The following is a 15,335-nucleotide window of genomic DNA, read 5'->3' as shown; positions in this document are numbered from 1 at the left end:
CAACACAACGTGAACATGCTGCTGTTTTCAAGGTAGAAAAGGGAAGTTTATTTCTGACTCTATAGATTTCTAAAGGTGACAGTGGATTGTAGGCTGAAAGTGCCACCTCTCCAATGACACTGGACAAACCAACAGTCCATCAAATTTCTCCTCTTCCATAAGAGAATGCAAAACAATAAGTTGTTTACAAAAAGTGTGTGAGAAAGTTTGCTACAAGAATGCAAACATCAGAAGGCTTAGAAAATCTTAAAAAATCAGGGCAACACACAGGAAGTTCCACCTGAACATGAGGAAGAACTTCTTCACTGTGGAAGTGACCGAACACTGGAACAGATTGCCCGGAGAGGGTGTGGAGTCTCCCCCACTGGAGATACTCAAGAACCACCTGGGCACAGTCCTGTCCCCTGTGCTCTGGGATGACCTTCCTTGAGCAGGGAGGTTGGACCAGATGACCCCATTGTGGTCCCTTCCAACCTGAGTCATGCTGTGCTTCTATGAAAGATGAGTTAAACCAGAAAGATAAACTCCTAGTGATATATTTAATGCACAAAGGAATTGCAGACATGTTGGAAAAGAGTTAAAATGCAACTCTGCCTTTTCCAAACTTCAACACATTCCAACCTTTTAAAGAGATTGTCTCACTGTTCCCTGCAATGCAACTACTACAATACAACCAGGCCCTCAAATTTTTTGCATCCAGACAGTGACTGCCCTAATTTCAGAATGCTCACTTCCACAAAGGAGAAGCACAGCTAAGGTTTAATTGGAACTCAACAAAAGTACGCTTTCCAATTGAGAAATAGCAAGGTTGTTTCAAGAATTTCTGAATCAAACTTTCCAGTAAAACCAGTAAATTAGAAAGTCAGCAGTCACCCCTATAGGCTTTTGAACAGGAATTAAGTGTCTAACTGCAATTAGAGTCTTTGGAAATTTCTCCTGCTTTTCTTAGCTCTTCTGAAGTATGTCTAGTAGTTTCTATGAGTGCTCTGAAGCAGTCTTACACTTTGTGAAGTTCTCTGACATCCTTGAAGCAAAGACATAAAGTCATCTTCAAGGAACGTGTAAAAGGTGTCTTGCAAGCTTTAGTTTTGATACTCCATCCCTCTCTTTTACCAAGTATTGCTATATCAGTTTTGTGATGGCTTTCATTCTAGAAATAGCCATTGAAATCAGAGGCACTGAGTCTCAGGGCTGGATCCACTGTCATATTTTTGCATTTGTTTTCATAGGATGGGTCCACAGAACCCACAAGACTCAAAAGGCATTTCTAATTTTTGCAGAGCACCCCGTAACTACTTTCAAGACTGGATGATTTGTCATCGTTGTGCAAAGTAGCTTGGCATTAAGTGAGATTAATTTCAGCTCCTGAAGCTGTGGTGCCTGGCCTTTTTGTCTGGGCTTGCCTCAGATCTCAATGAAATGTTATTTTTCAGAACTGTATCTAGAGCATGCCTTGGACAGGCTATGTGAAGAAAAGCAGGAGGCTTCTTTCTCCCAGAATGTATTGCTGTGCCAAGACTTTACAGAAGCAAGAGTGAGCACAAAAAGAGAACAGGTGATGATGATTCTCTGGTTTCTGCACTACCATAACATAAGAGAAGGTGACATTTTTCAGTCAAGCAAAAATACATTCTTTTTAGCCACAGAGCACAGCAAGGCAGTGGGACTCATTGCTTTGGGAAGTTGTGGATGATGAAATTTTTTGTGAGTTCAAAAAGTCATTAGACCAACTCACAGGAGGAAAATATGAGTAAATACAAAGACACCACTTCTGGCTCAGGAAGCAAGTGAACTGCAGTTTGTCAGAGGCCAGGAAAGGACAGTGGGAATGTGTCCCTTTATGCTCACCCTGTCCTTGCGTTCATCTCTAAACATCTGCTACTGTTTGGCCACTGTCCGAAGCAGACACTGGGTCTGCTCTGAGTAGTATAACTGTCATGGCCATAGTGAAATCACCCAACTGTGAAGAGAGAGGCCAAGGAGAACTGAGAAAGGGGGTTGTGGCTCAGATAAGTGACTGCAGTGCTGGACAGGGCCAGCAAGTTCTGGCTGGGAAATGAGTGGATTCAGTAGGATAACCCATGGACACCCACCTCCTTTAAAGTACCTATACTCTGTAAAATCAAGGTTTGTACAGATGGCTCTTGATTTCATAAGGGCTATTGGCCCAAACTACACTGTGTTGTCTAGGGAGCTTTTCTGTAGTTCTCTGAAGAAGCAGAACAAGCCCTGTAGGCTAAACAAAGGTACCTAACACTGCCCGAGAGAGCCACCTATAGCTAGGCACGGTCCTGATATTTTCTTGTGCTCCTCTTCACTCGGTCTTCGGACTCAGAGATGTGGAGAAAACAAATGTTGCATATACAACTTCCTTAGAAATAAAGCAAAGCAGCAGGCAAGTTCAGGAGCCAAATGATTGTACAGTGACCTTGGGATTTGTGCTCCACGACTTAGGGAGGTTAATAATGTTACAGAAAAATCTTACTGGAGGAAAAACAAGCACTTTTTTGGCTTATCATCCATGCTTTAAAAGTAGTACTGCAAAGCAAAAGAACTAACTTCCAAATAGGAAGTTATTCCTGTGTCATAGCCTAAGAAGATCTTTTACAAGAGACTTGCAGAATTTAAGAAAAACATCTTTTTTCAAGCCTCCAGTTAAACCCAAGAACAAAGGACATTTTAGGAAGGAAAAGTAGTCATTAATAAAATAATGATTCCTGCCCAGGAGTGGGAATAATTTAACATGTCAGTGATGGTCTTCCATTGAATTATCCTTTGAAAAGCAGAAGCAATAAATTACCATTTTGAAGAAGCGAGCCCTCATCACACAAGTTACATCAATGGAGTTTCAGTTGTGGGATCCCCACAGTTCCCCTGTGGCCCACCATGCCAAAACACAGCTGTCAATACCATTTAGCCACCATAGCTGGCTGCATTCTGCACCTTCAATGTAAGGGAAACAAAAGGGTGTCCCTTCTCTCCCCCCACCCCTGCAGTCCTGCTCAGAGGCAGTGATGTGGTCATGAGTAAGTCACAGAACATGCATTTGAACAGTTTTGCCAGACACACCCTTGGAGCTGCACCCAGTTGAATAATTTCTCTGTTCTGCAAACGAGGGCAAAATGTAATGACCCTTACAAAAGGGAGACTAAAAGGGCAAGACCAGAAACCTTTTTGGGGTGTTTGCTTGTTTGTTTATCAGAGCTTCCACTGAAAATTCGGGGGGTTAACAGACATACTTGAAGCAAATTTGAGATGATAGCGAAATACGGTACAATAAAGATGGGCTTGAATAGTGCAGGGGAGTGAGGACAGGAGAGAAAACAGCAGCACAGCACAGAGCCGAGCGCTTCTCGGACTCTGAGCTCCTTTGGAAGCAGCGTGAGCTCCATCCAGAGAGCCAGGTGAGAACTGCACGGGAAGGCAGAGCCGCCTCACCCTGTTAGAAACCTTTTCTGTGAGATTGGCTTTTAGATGGTCTGGTTTAAATTCATCTTTCGATCACAGAAAGAAGGGAATAGAAGGGGAGAGAGGTAAATTATTAGATGCTATCTCATTATATTGTTTTGTTACAAAAGGAATGTCAAACCTTAACTCCAAACTATACAGTGGCTAAAGAGATTATTCTCAGATATCACGGCTGAAAGACAATTGTTCCCGGTGTCACATGGAGTAGTAGATTCGATCCTTTTAACATCAAATTAGTTGTGTCCCCTCTGAGTAACATAAAACAACAGGACAGACACAAAGAGCCACAGACGGAGTGATTAGATAGAGCTCACAAGATGCCTAAAGCAATATTCACAAATAGTTTCTACCAGAAGGTCTTTTGTAAGTCCTTTGGAGGTCGACCGTTCCTTTGATTGCAAAGCATCAGGCTGACAGCAAGGTACACAAATTTGGCCTCAGCCAAGCACAAAAGAAAGGTGGGCATCAGTCAGAAAACAGGAAGCAGAAAACACACAAAACAGTGAATATCTGAACAACAGAGAAGATTTGCAATTAATTCTCTTTCAAACCTGCCCTGTCCTTTACATTACAATGTTGTCATCTAAAGATACAATCACCACAAGACTCTCTATGTTCATTGTCCAGACACCCAGATCCCATAGTGACCCTCTTCTTCTTTCAGGAAATGAGTAAAAAAATTGTTAATGACCCAAATATGCCTGGAATTAAAGAAAAACTAAAGGAAATTAAATAGATCACATGGAGCAGGCACAGTAAACAAAACCTCCATCAGGTTTCTGCAGTTAATTTCTTTTCAGAGCACTTGAACATTTCAAAAATGAAATGTGATTAAAAATACAGAGGATGAGCAAAATATCTGAATCAGTCGTTTCCATGTAGGATACAGATCTGCCATGGAACTTAGGGCAGAACTTCCAATCTGCACTGCTACAAAGAACAATGTGACAGCTACTGATGAAAACTTTACCTAACTAATAACTTCCTTTCTTTACTTAACTGATGGAATAGAATTAGAACATTTCGGTTGGAAGGAAGAACATCTTGTCCAACAGCCACCTCAGGGTGACCAAAAGTTAAAGCAGGATGTTAAGGGCATTGTCCAAATGCTTCTTAAACACAGGCTTGGGCCATCAACCACCTCTCCAAGATGCTGGTTCGACTGTTTGACTACCCACGTGGTAAAGAAAAGCTTCCTAATGTCCAGTACAACCTCTCCTCATGAACTAGCTTTGAACTGCTCCCACATGTGCTGTCACTGGACCCCAGGGAGATGAGATCAGCACCTCCCTCTCCACTTCCCCACTTCAGGAAGATGTAGAGGTGGCCCCTCAGCCTCCTTTTCTCCAAACCAGACAGCCCCCAAGTCCCTAGCTATTGCCCTGCACCCTCTCTCCCAATTTATAGTTGGTGCCTGGTGTTTCTCCATCCTGGGTGCAAGAGACCAGCATGTGGATGACATTTATTGACAAAGAAATGCATCTTTTACAGATGTCTACAATAAAGTAATAGTAGGGTTTTTTTAACCAACCAATCTCCCTCATAAAATTCATGCTTGTCTGTGCTGCTTTATTAAAGCCTAAGTATTGAAAAAGTAACAGCAGAAAATGCTAGGCTCATGAGATTTAATTAGAACAGTGTAACAGATTTTGAAGGTTCTGCTGTATTATAAAACTTAGATTTCCCCTGTGAATTATCTGACCCTACATGTAATGAATCTATTTCTTCAATTAAAAACATGCTCATCCAAGAGTTCCAGGACAAATAGAAGATCTATCATTAACAATAAGTAATATTTAATAAACAAGCACACACTCCCTGCCTGGAAATCTACCAAATGTCTCTCTAGGCTCCTGCCTTCCAGCCAAGTAGCTATTTCTGTGGATCTGAACTTAAACTTGTAGACCTAAGTTGTTATCACATAATTGTTGCTGCAGTATCTAAGGCATTACATAACACTCGTGTCTTACAAGTTTGACTTTGTTCCTATGTCAGCAAACTATGAAATGGTTTTTCAGTTCAGTGAGAATGATTTTGAACCATTGGCTATACATTTGATAGCACTATGGCTTGTAGTATTATTTTTTTTGTACTTATGGAATTTAGTTTGTCAAGCATTGTTCAGCCCAGACTCACCACCTCAAATTCAGAACCTTCAATGACATGTCTAAATTGGGAGCAAAGTGCCATGTGCTTCCAAAATCTGTCAACAGAGGGAAACGGCCATCTGTACCTACTGGAGATCTAGCCTACCCTCTGATGAAAATCCTCCTTCAAATGGGAAAGGGAGAGCTTTCTTTAGGAGTTCATTGGGTTTTGCCAATGTTTGTATTGTTTCCCTGCTGAAAGGCAGATAGCAATTTTTGAACAAAGTCAGTAAGCATGTTGTTATATAGAAATATCTTTATTAAGGAAATCATTAGAAAATCTTCCTGCTCTTATTTTGCATAAGTTTTAACAAATATCTAAATTACAGATTATTATATTTCTAATGGTATTTCTAGCAAAAAAAAAAAAAAAAAAAGTGTAACAGCCAGAAGAAGTAATCACTGCAGCCCATTTACCACCAGGTTAACAGGAAATAAATGCCATTTTACTATTGTTCTCTTGTTACAGAATTTATTGGTGCATTTATGCAGCTCTATTTCATTTGCACATATATGAAGAGCACTGCTGTATAAAATGTAAATAGATTGCATATGGAATTTAAATCTTTCCAATGATAAAATTCCTCAACAGCCTTTTCAGTAGAATTACTAAAAATTTTTAAGTCCATGCTTGCTTTTAAATTAAAACACTCTATTTTTATTCAAGCACAGAGCACAGGAACAGTTCAGCTGCACTTGCCTGTCAGTTTATTCAAAGAGGGTGCTTACTAATTCATTGATATCCCATTGCCTCAGTAAATAAGGACACAGTCCTACACAACACCCTCCACTTATCTTTTTATACAACCCCTCCAATTGCTGCTCTGGGGGCAGGGCTCTGCATCTGGACAATCCTCCTTTCCACTCATTACATGCTGTAAATGTGGGAATAGGGTGAAAAGGATGTTTTGAGTACATCCTCCAGCCTTCACCTTTGCCTCCTGCATTTTATTGTGACTTTATCTGAAAGTAATCAGGACCAGTAATGCCATCCTTGATTATAACACTTCATAACTGGCATTATTCTGTCAGGAAATGGATGTTCAACTGGGATCACCATTATGCTCCCAAAAGACAGCTCTCAAGTTAGGCGTCCCACCACAGCACTGGAAAAACTGTGAAAGCTGAATTATTCTCATATCCCCTTCTAGGCTAGATCCTCCATCTTCACAGCAAATACCCTCAGCTGTCACAGGTGTTTTAGACACTGTTCTCTGTCTGTAGAGTGCTGTGTCCCTGGGATCCCAGTCAAGGTGAAGACTTTGTCAAGAAAAGCCAAATCTGAAATAAGCTCATCGTCTACATCAGCCAGAGCCAGATAGGGAATGGTGGACACGAGGAAAGAAGAATAAGGTAACAAAAATAACTTCAGCAGAGAAGCAGGAGCTCAGATGGCTCGGGGTCCCGAAAAACAAGTGTGTCACTTCACAAAGAAAATGATCAGTAAGTAACTGGAACTGCAAATACAGTTCATGGCATACTGTTATTACTCAAGTCAAATCTTTATCATAACAGGATTTTATTTATTCAACATTTATATTTATTACCTTCTCATGAGCTCTTCTTTTTGTTTCAGAGTCCATCCAGTCGTTCTCCTTTTCTAACAGGTCAATAAAAGCCCAGCGAATTCCTTCAGTCAATTCCTCCATCTGCAAAATATTTAGTAAATCCCTCCCAGTAAAATATATCATGGCAGAATCATTGTAAGGAAAGTTTTAGTGTATATAGGAGCGATAGATTTGTTTAGACCACAAATGATTGCAGATCAGATGGTATCTGCTGTCCTTTCTTGAAGGCTAATTTCTGCTTTCTCCAGTAGTAACGCACTGCTTCTTCTTAAGGTAAGTTTTTTTCCACCTTCTTTCCCTTCTGGCATCATACAAGCTGTTCATTGCTGATCATTTCATGTCATATTTGTGAAAATACCCATCTTGAAATCATAAAAAACACTGAGAGATTTGCAGTCCTTTGGGAAGATTTCTGTCCTTTAGGTTCTAGATCACTGGTCCATGCAGAAGGAGCCAGCTGAAAGGCTTTTGCACAAATAAAGCCTTTCCTGCAGAGAGAATGTCTGTGGCCTGGTTTGGTTTATGTGAGACTGAGGCACGCCTTATTAATACTGGCAAAGAACCGAATTTGGGCTGACAGCATCATGATCCAAATACAAAGCAGTATCCAAATATTTAGCCTGTATTTAGCTGCACTTGTGAAGCATTGCTACCCTTTACTTACTGCAGGGAGGGAGGCCCTGGCTCACACCACTGAGCAGCCTTAGCCGCTTCTGTGGTCCTGGACCATAAATGACAGCTTGGATCTGTGCAAAACTGGGAAAGCCCACAACCACTTCACCTTGGCTGCTTCTTCAGACACCTCTGCAACGCCAAGACCACATCTCAAGCAAGTAAAAAATAATAATAATAGGACTGCTCCGTGAGTATGCACACTAAGAAAACCCTGAAATGACAAGAACCAAGAAATATAATGGCTAAAATATGCATTATATGAGTCTAAAGAGCCCTCATTCCTATGGATCTGTCTGGCAGCCCAGAAAAGTGCATGCAACCAGCTGTGTCTATTTATGTCAGCAGATGAACCCCACGACAGATAGCCATGGGAATGCTGTGAGAGGGAAGCAATGAGAGGGATCCAGCCATTGCCTGAGTCCTTTAGCAGAAACCAGAGTTGAGACAGCACAAGACATGACAGATGTCACCCATTAGATGAAGACTTATTGGAACTTTGTTTTATCAGTTATGTTACATTCAAAAATAATGAAAATGTCAAGCAGCAGAGATTTGTATAGTCTTATTCTATAAATCTAGCAGATCTGAAATGTCATTAAAAGCAGAGACTAAACCCTCAAAAGTAACATTATTTTTAGCTAAATTGTCATTAATGTATCAGACGAACATTTTAATCTGGAACTGTCCTTTATTGTGGTGCAGTCAGAAAAAATGCAGCAAAGTTCCTTGGATTATTAATTTTTCCTACCATTTCAAAAAACATTTTCTTATTTTTAGAGGCAATATGGGTCAACTGGAGCAGGTCTAGCATTAAATATGACTAAAAAGTAAACATTCACAGTAAACTGCGTCCCAGGAAATAGGGTAACTTAAAGATATTGATGACAGAGCACTGACTCAATTAACTTCATTCACTAATGAGGTGAACTCCCTGTATTTGGAGGTTACAAGTTCAAACTCAAGCTCTGCAGCTGGGCCCTGGTGTATACTTAGGCTTTATGCAGCAGCGGTAGCTGCAGGGGGCAGGGGCAGAAACCTATTCCTGCTATCAAAGTTATTACTGAAACTGCTCAGGCGTATCTGTAAAAAACACTGCAGGCACTCTGAGTTAGAAGCAGTGCTATATTTAGACACAAATAATGTATTTCTTGATAAAAGAAGTATCTAAGGTATGAAACATCAGTCACAAAACATGGGGGGGAAGAATCCATATTATCCATAACTCAGGATTTGCTTATCATAGACAGATATATGCCATAAGCCAAAAAAAAAAAAAAAAAAAAAAAGAAAAAAAAAGAAAAAAAAAGAAAAAAAAAGAAAAAAAAAGAAAAAACCCCATGTGCAAATAAGAGTGCTTTACTCACACGCTTTCTTACTGCTTAAGAAAGAGAAATAGAACTGAAAACCAGTGAAATGAAAATGATAATACCACAAATTATTAACTTGAAAAGCACACTTCTAAATGAAATGCAACAAATTTCATCTGTATGTAATTTTATCTCCATGGGTTTTTCATTTTAAGACTGAATGTTGTGACCTACACTATGAATTTTATATGCATTTCTCACTACGGGTGCTACTGCGAATTCAATCTTGATAATTTTCCAAAGCTTTGGTCTAAAAGGAATGTGTATACTAAGAAACATTCTAATTAACTTGCATTTCAAGAGAAACTCTGCTCTATCTGCTTCTCATAATTTTTCCTCGCATATGCAAATATAAAAAAGTGTCCATCCCCTCTACAAAGTGTACATTTCTTATACTCCTACTCTTCCCACTTATCTGTGCTGGATAACATACTGCATATGCCTGGCATATTTTTGCCACAAAATGGCCAAATAGCACATTACAAACTGGATTAAGAAAAAGGAGATTGAAAAGCTGGATCTCAGAGAGGAAACTCCAGTTGAAGGCAAATATGAAAATAACTGCAGAACCGGAGAGGGAAACAGATGACAAAGATTTGGACAAGTCAAATAAGCATGTGCCTTCTAAAATGGAATCCTTCCCTGAGAAAGCAGTCCAAGCAGATAAAGCCAAACAGACAAACTCACGCTACTGAGCCAGGGCAATGCAGGGCTTTCACAGAGCTGCTGCTCCCAGCACAGGCTGCCATCTCACGTTTCCTAAATGGTTGTGCCTCTCCTGCATGGAGAGCTAAGTTCAGTGACTAAATGAGTCAATTTAAAACTGATTACTGCTGAAAAATCAATGGCTGTAAAAGCAGATATTGGAAAACTTTATAAGAAAAACATGAACTGAAAATAAGTCATAAATTATTGTGAAGGGTAATTAATTATTTGAATATTGAAAATTTTAGAATGAGGATGAACATCTCTCTAGACTAAAAGGTATGGAAGAATATTCCCTTCCACTGTTCAGCAGGAATGATTTGAATCACAGATATAAACTCTCACTATGTGACTCTCAGCTTCCCTTAATTTGGGCCAGATATCAGTCACATGTTTCTTGCTCCGATTACAGGTGTAGCAGTCACAGCTTTCAAAGAGTAATCCTAAAGCAGAGAAATCTCAACCAGTGTTTTGATTAGTCAGTAAAAACTTTACCATAATAAATTATATTAACTACACCAAACCACTTCTCATCAATACCCCTCACTCTGTTCCTGCACAGCCTGGCTGTCACTATTTACATAAATTAACAGTGTTCAACCTGTTTTGGACTGGCTGCTATGCCTGAAGGACTGCAGATGGAAAGAAGGGGCAGTGCCCAGATGGGCAGAAAGGTAATACTTCTTCAAATTAATTCCATTTTCTCCTAGTGTTTTGGGCATTTTAAATTCAATGAAAACATTTTCAAGAGTCTTCTGTCTTTTTAAACTTTGTTCTAACATCAGAGGCAATTTGTGAGCATGAAACCACTAACTGAAAATTTCCAAAGACTACAAAGAACTCACCATCTCTTTCTTGTCTTCTTGAAAATGGGCTTTCACAAACATCTTACCCACAACATAGGGGAGGGCATTTTCTACAAGGTCCACACATTTATCCCACTGAGGCAGCAAAGTTGTAGTCCCATGAATCACCTGTTGACAGGGGCAAGTATTAGACCATAACATCATACTGTTTAAGAGGAACCCACACACGGTATAGGCCAAAGCATATTTGTCAAAAAGCCACCAAAAGGAAACAATAATGATATTATACAGTTATTTCTATTTTCATCCAAAGCTATGACAAATATTTTGAATACCGCAAAATACCTCTAAGATTTTTAACTTCAGAACAGTACAATGGTAGCAGTGACTTAGAGAGACTAGGCTTTAAGAATTAGAATTACTTTGGACTAATCTTGGTATTCTTTCTTTGTGAGAGACAATTTCCTCTAGAAAAACCATGCTGTGAGATATCTCCTGAAAACGTTTGCCTCTCCTCTGACAGGGTGAGAAGCCTAGGAAGATTGTCCTCGTGAAAATTGGGCTAGTCCTTTTGAAACACCTCCTGCAGAACCCTCCATTGCCATGAACTAATGACATTTAACACAGATGGGTACATGTTCACACCTTCTTGTCATTTATCTGTCCAACTACTTTTATGGCAGCTTGTGTAAAATAGTAAAATTGCTTTCAGTTTCTTTCCCAAATGGAGCATTTTCAGGAGAAAAGAGGTTTAAATCATCAAGAACACTGAAACTGTTTGTCTCCCCCCAAAAATAAAAAAAAATCACTCTATGTTGCAGTAGAAAGATGTTGGTAGAACAACTTGCATTGTTTTACTAAAGGAATGGTATTAAATGCATACTTTCACACTCTGATGATGTCACCATAAATGAACTTCAAAAGAAACAGTCAAGAATGGTCAACACAACAAGGAACAAGGCAAAACAGAACTCAAGAGCATTTGCTGCCTTGGTTTCTGTTTTTCTCAGGAGGAATGTTATTACTGTGGATGCTTAGCTAGCTAACATTATTACATTGCTCGTCAAGATGTAGTTTGTGTAAATAAATCCTGTGTAGAAGGGTAGAAGATGGGTCCATGTGAGCAATAATATAGAAGATGGGTCCATATGAGCAATAAGCAGTGCTGATTTAAGAAAATTTTGTTATTTTCAATGTTCAAAGTGTTCCCTTTCCACTTAAGAAACTTCTTAAGCTTTTCCACAGAAAACAAGCACAATTCCAGTCCAGGAGTTAACACCTGACAGCTGTGAAAAGGCAGAGTATAGTCAGCATCAGACCAGAGCAGGTAGGATTGGGATTTTGGCCTCTCACAGATTATAAAAGCCTCTTAAGCATCAATTTTGCAGTTTCTGAGCCCTTTCTTTCTCCCATTATTCTCCTCCTTTGAGCACAAGATTAAATGTTCAGCAAAATTAAGGGTCTGGATTTGTCTTTTTCCAATAGGAAAATATTTCATTGGAAAATTCCAGAGCAGCTTAACCCTCAGCTATTGAAGGTGAGATATTTTGGTAGTTCAAAGATTGATTCTCCCTATCATATTGTCTGTAATTAAGCATAATCAATGACTCACACTTAAATACACCAGTGAATTGCATTTCCAAGTGCTTTTTATTAATACTGTATATGCAGTAATAGATTTTCGATGGCGAAGAGTACATTGCTTCTAAAAAGAACCCCTATTAGTCAAACAAGTACACAATAAGGTGATATTTTTCCTAAACAGAGCCAAATTTCACAATCAACTCCTTTTCCAAACTCTTCAACCTTTGTACATAACACAACAAAACACTCAAAAAAATATAAGAACAAAAGAGAAGAAAATTTCTCTCTGGGGTCAGAGTAAACCTGCAATGGAGCTTTTTCCTGATGCAGGGGAAAGAAGGGGAGTTATGGTATTAGTCATCAGAGCTTGAAATTCCTTCCAAAAGCTATGAGTATGCATCAGCCATAGAAATAGTCAGGAGACAGAGCTGGCTTTTAGACTGTGACATACCATTATTACAACATAATAATTATCATTATTTTGAGGGAGGCTTGACTGTAAGGAGGCTATAAAGGCAGCACAGGCTGTGAGACCAATAAAAATAGAGTTGAGAGGAATAGATTATATCTCACAGCTGGTTTATTGATATTTATGTCACAACAGCCAACAGGAACTCCCTCAAATGGTCCTCCTAATATTAATGTACCACTCTAAAACACAGTACTTCAGGTAGTAACAGTGGCTATAAATAGCAGGTTTCAAGCCCTCCCAGTCAATTCAGAGCTTCACGACACAATTAACCAACCTCTTCCCCAGGTGCCACTGCACATTTACAAGGTCTCAAAGTGCCACTGCAGAGGAGCTGCTGATAGTTGCTGGTGTGGTACTCAAAGCACTTTCTCTAGAGTCAGCAGGTTTGTCCTATTTCTAAACCTGAAGTTTTTTTAAAGTGTCATCATGTATTTTTCCTTCTCCTTGCAAAGATTTTAAGGCACTGGTGCCAAGATTTCTACACACATGGTATAAAAGCCACCAATAGAAAATGAGAACCTGGTGAAAAAAAATAGTCTGCTTATGATGGTTGAGGCTGACTGAATTAAGGAAACTATGGATGTATAAAATACATCCTTTGCTTTAAGGGTCACTGATTTATCTCATGCTTATATCTTTTTAGTGGTAATTCAATGTTTTATTCACTTATCTGGCAAGGGATTGGTGGGTCCTTTTTATGATCCTAAGGTGCCTCTGGTTCTCCATCCTCTGACTAGACAGATCCATTCAACAATAGACTAGTCCAATGCCTTGGACTCCATTCCTCATGTCCTTTCTATTGACCTGTGAAGTCTACACCCATTTACATGGCCTGTATTGTTTAACTTATCCATTAATGACTTGGGGGAAGGAGCAGAGGCCTCAGCAAGTTCACTGAACACAGAGCTGGGAGGAGTGGCCGACAGCCCCAGAGCTGGGCAGCCCTTCAGAAGGGCCTGGACAGGCTGGAGAGATGGGCACAGGAATGGTCTGAAACTCAGAAAAGGCAAATGCAGGGTCCTGCACTGGGGAAGGACAAGCCCAGGCACCAGCCCAGGCTGGGGGTGACCTGCTGGAAAGCAGCTCTGCAGAGAAGGGCCTGGGGGTCCTGGTGGACAATGAGCTGTCCATGGGCCAGCAGTGCCCTGGGGCCAGGAGGGCCAAGGGGATCCTGGGGTGCATTAGGAACAGCACTGCCAGCAGGTCAGGAAGGTGATCCTGCCTCTCCACCCAGCCCCAGTGGGGCGTGTCTGGAGGGCTGTGTCCAGTTCTGGGCTCCTCAGGACAAGACAGACAGATTTCCTGGAGCAGAGCCAGTGAAGGGAAACAAGGATGAAGAGACTGGAACATCTCTCTTATGAGGAAAGCCTGAGGGAGCTGGGCCTGTTCAGCCTTGAGAAGAGACAACTGATAGGGACGCCCATCACTGTTTAAAAGTATCTGCAGGGGAGATGCCAAGAGGATGGAGCCTTTAGGAAGTTCTTTTCTGTGATGCTGAGTAATAGGACCAGAGGCAGAAATTGATGCACAGGAAGTTCCATGTGAACCTGAGGAAGAACTTCTTCACTGTGAAGGGAACGAGCACTGGCACAGATTGCCCAGAGAGGGTGTGGAATGTCCTTCACAGGAGATGTTCAAGAACAATCCTTTGCCATGTGCTCTGGGATGGCCCTGCTTGAGCAGGGAGGGAGGTTGGACCAGATGACCCCACTGTGGTCCCTTCTAATCTGACCCATTCTGTAATTCTATGACAGCCTTTATGAGATTATTAATAAGCACAGAGTCACTTTGAATTAGATTTCTCCCTAAGCTTCTACATCCCAGAGATGTGAGAGCAGCCAGTTACCATATTAAAATGCACAGTACCCAAAGCTTAATGTTTCCTTTCAGGATTTTTTCTACCATTATATAACTCAATGTAACTCAGTATTATGCTACAGACTGGCTGATAGCCAGCATCAATCTATTTTACCTGACTAGCAAGAAATGTCCCAGGAGGAGACACCTACAAACTTGTCACTGTGGTTCTGACAGCCAGTTTCTCATATTTTACATGAAGGAAATAGCATCTTTAACAAGACTATTTTGAATATGATCTCAGAAGTACAAGAGGCTGGCTGCCTTTCCTGTGTAGTTTCCATGAAGCTATTGGAGTTTATTTTTAGGTATGTGATCAACTCAGAACTATTCCAGTATTACTCAAAGCAAAACAGTATAGGTTCTTTAATTAGTCACCTGCATGCCTCACCAGGGAGGACAGAACACCCACACATCCTGCACCATGCCAGCCTCCTGTTGTCAGCCAATTTTCATAATGGCAAACAAAGTTCAGCATCCCAAGTAGCTTAGACACAAGACAAAGTACCATTCACTTTCAGTTTCATCCTTGCTTTACTTAAGGAGCCCTCACCCTACCCACACGATTACCAAGGTGGCTTTCTATTCAGGGTTCACTGAATCAAATGTATGTGTTTTACACAGATATCACTGAACAGATTATTAGTTCTGCTCTCACAGCTTGTGGCACTTTTCTGGTTCTTCTG

At 40.5% G+C, this 15,335-nt stretch overlaps 1 protein-coding gene across 2 annotated transcripts in view; it reads right to left on the bottom strand.

Annotated features, from left to right (window-relative positions):
* PHEX (phosphate regulating endopeptidase homolog X-linked) overlaps positions 1–15,335 on the bottom strand; it is a 94,839-nt gene that overhangs the window by 42,504 nt on the left and 37,000 nt on the right. For both annotated transcript variants that reach the window (XM_041472390.1, XM_041472392.1), the window contains 2 exons: positions 10,776–10,904; positions 7,163–7,264 (listed from right to left, as the gene is read on the bottom strand). In XM_041472390.1, the coding sequence (XP_041328324.1) occupies positions 7,163–7,264; positions 10,776–10,904 (231 nt within the window). The remainder of the gene's footprint in view (positions 1–7,162; positions 7,265–10,775; positions 10,905–15,335) is intronic.

Source organism: Pyrgilauda ruficollis, unplaced genomic scaffold, assembly GCF_017590135.1.
Source record: "Pyrgilauda ruficollis isolate IOZ18807 unplaced genomic scaffold, ASM1759013v1 scaffold29, whole genome shotgun sequence".
Taxonomy (NCBI): Eukaryota; Metazoa; Chordata; class Aves; order Passeriformes; family Passeridae; genus Pyrgilauda; species Pyrgilauda ruficollis.
The sequence above is the reverse complement of the archived record's forward strand: the minus strand, read 5'-3'. Positions and strand labels throughout refer to the sequence as shown.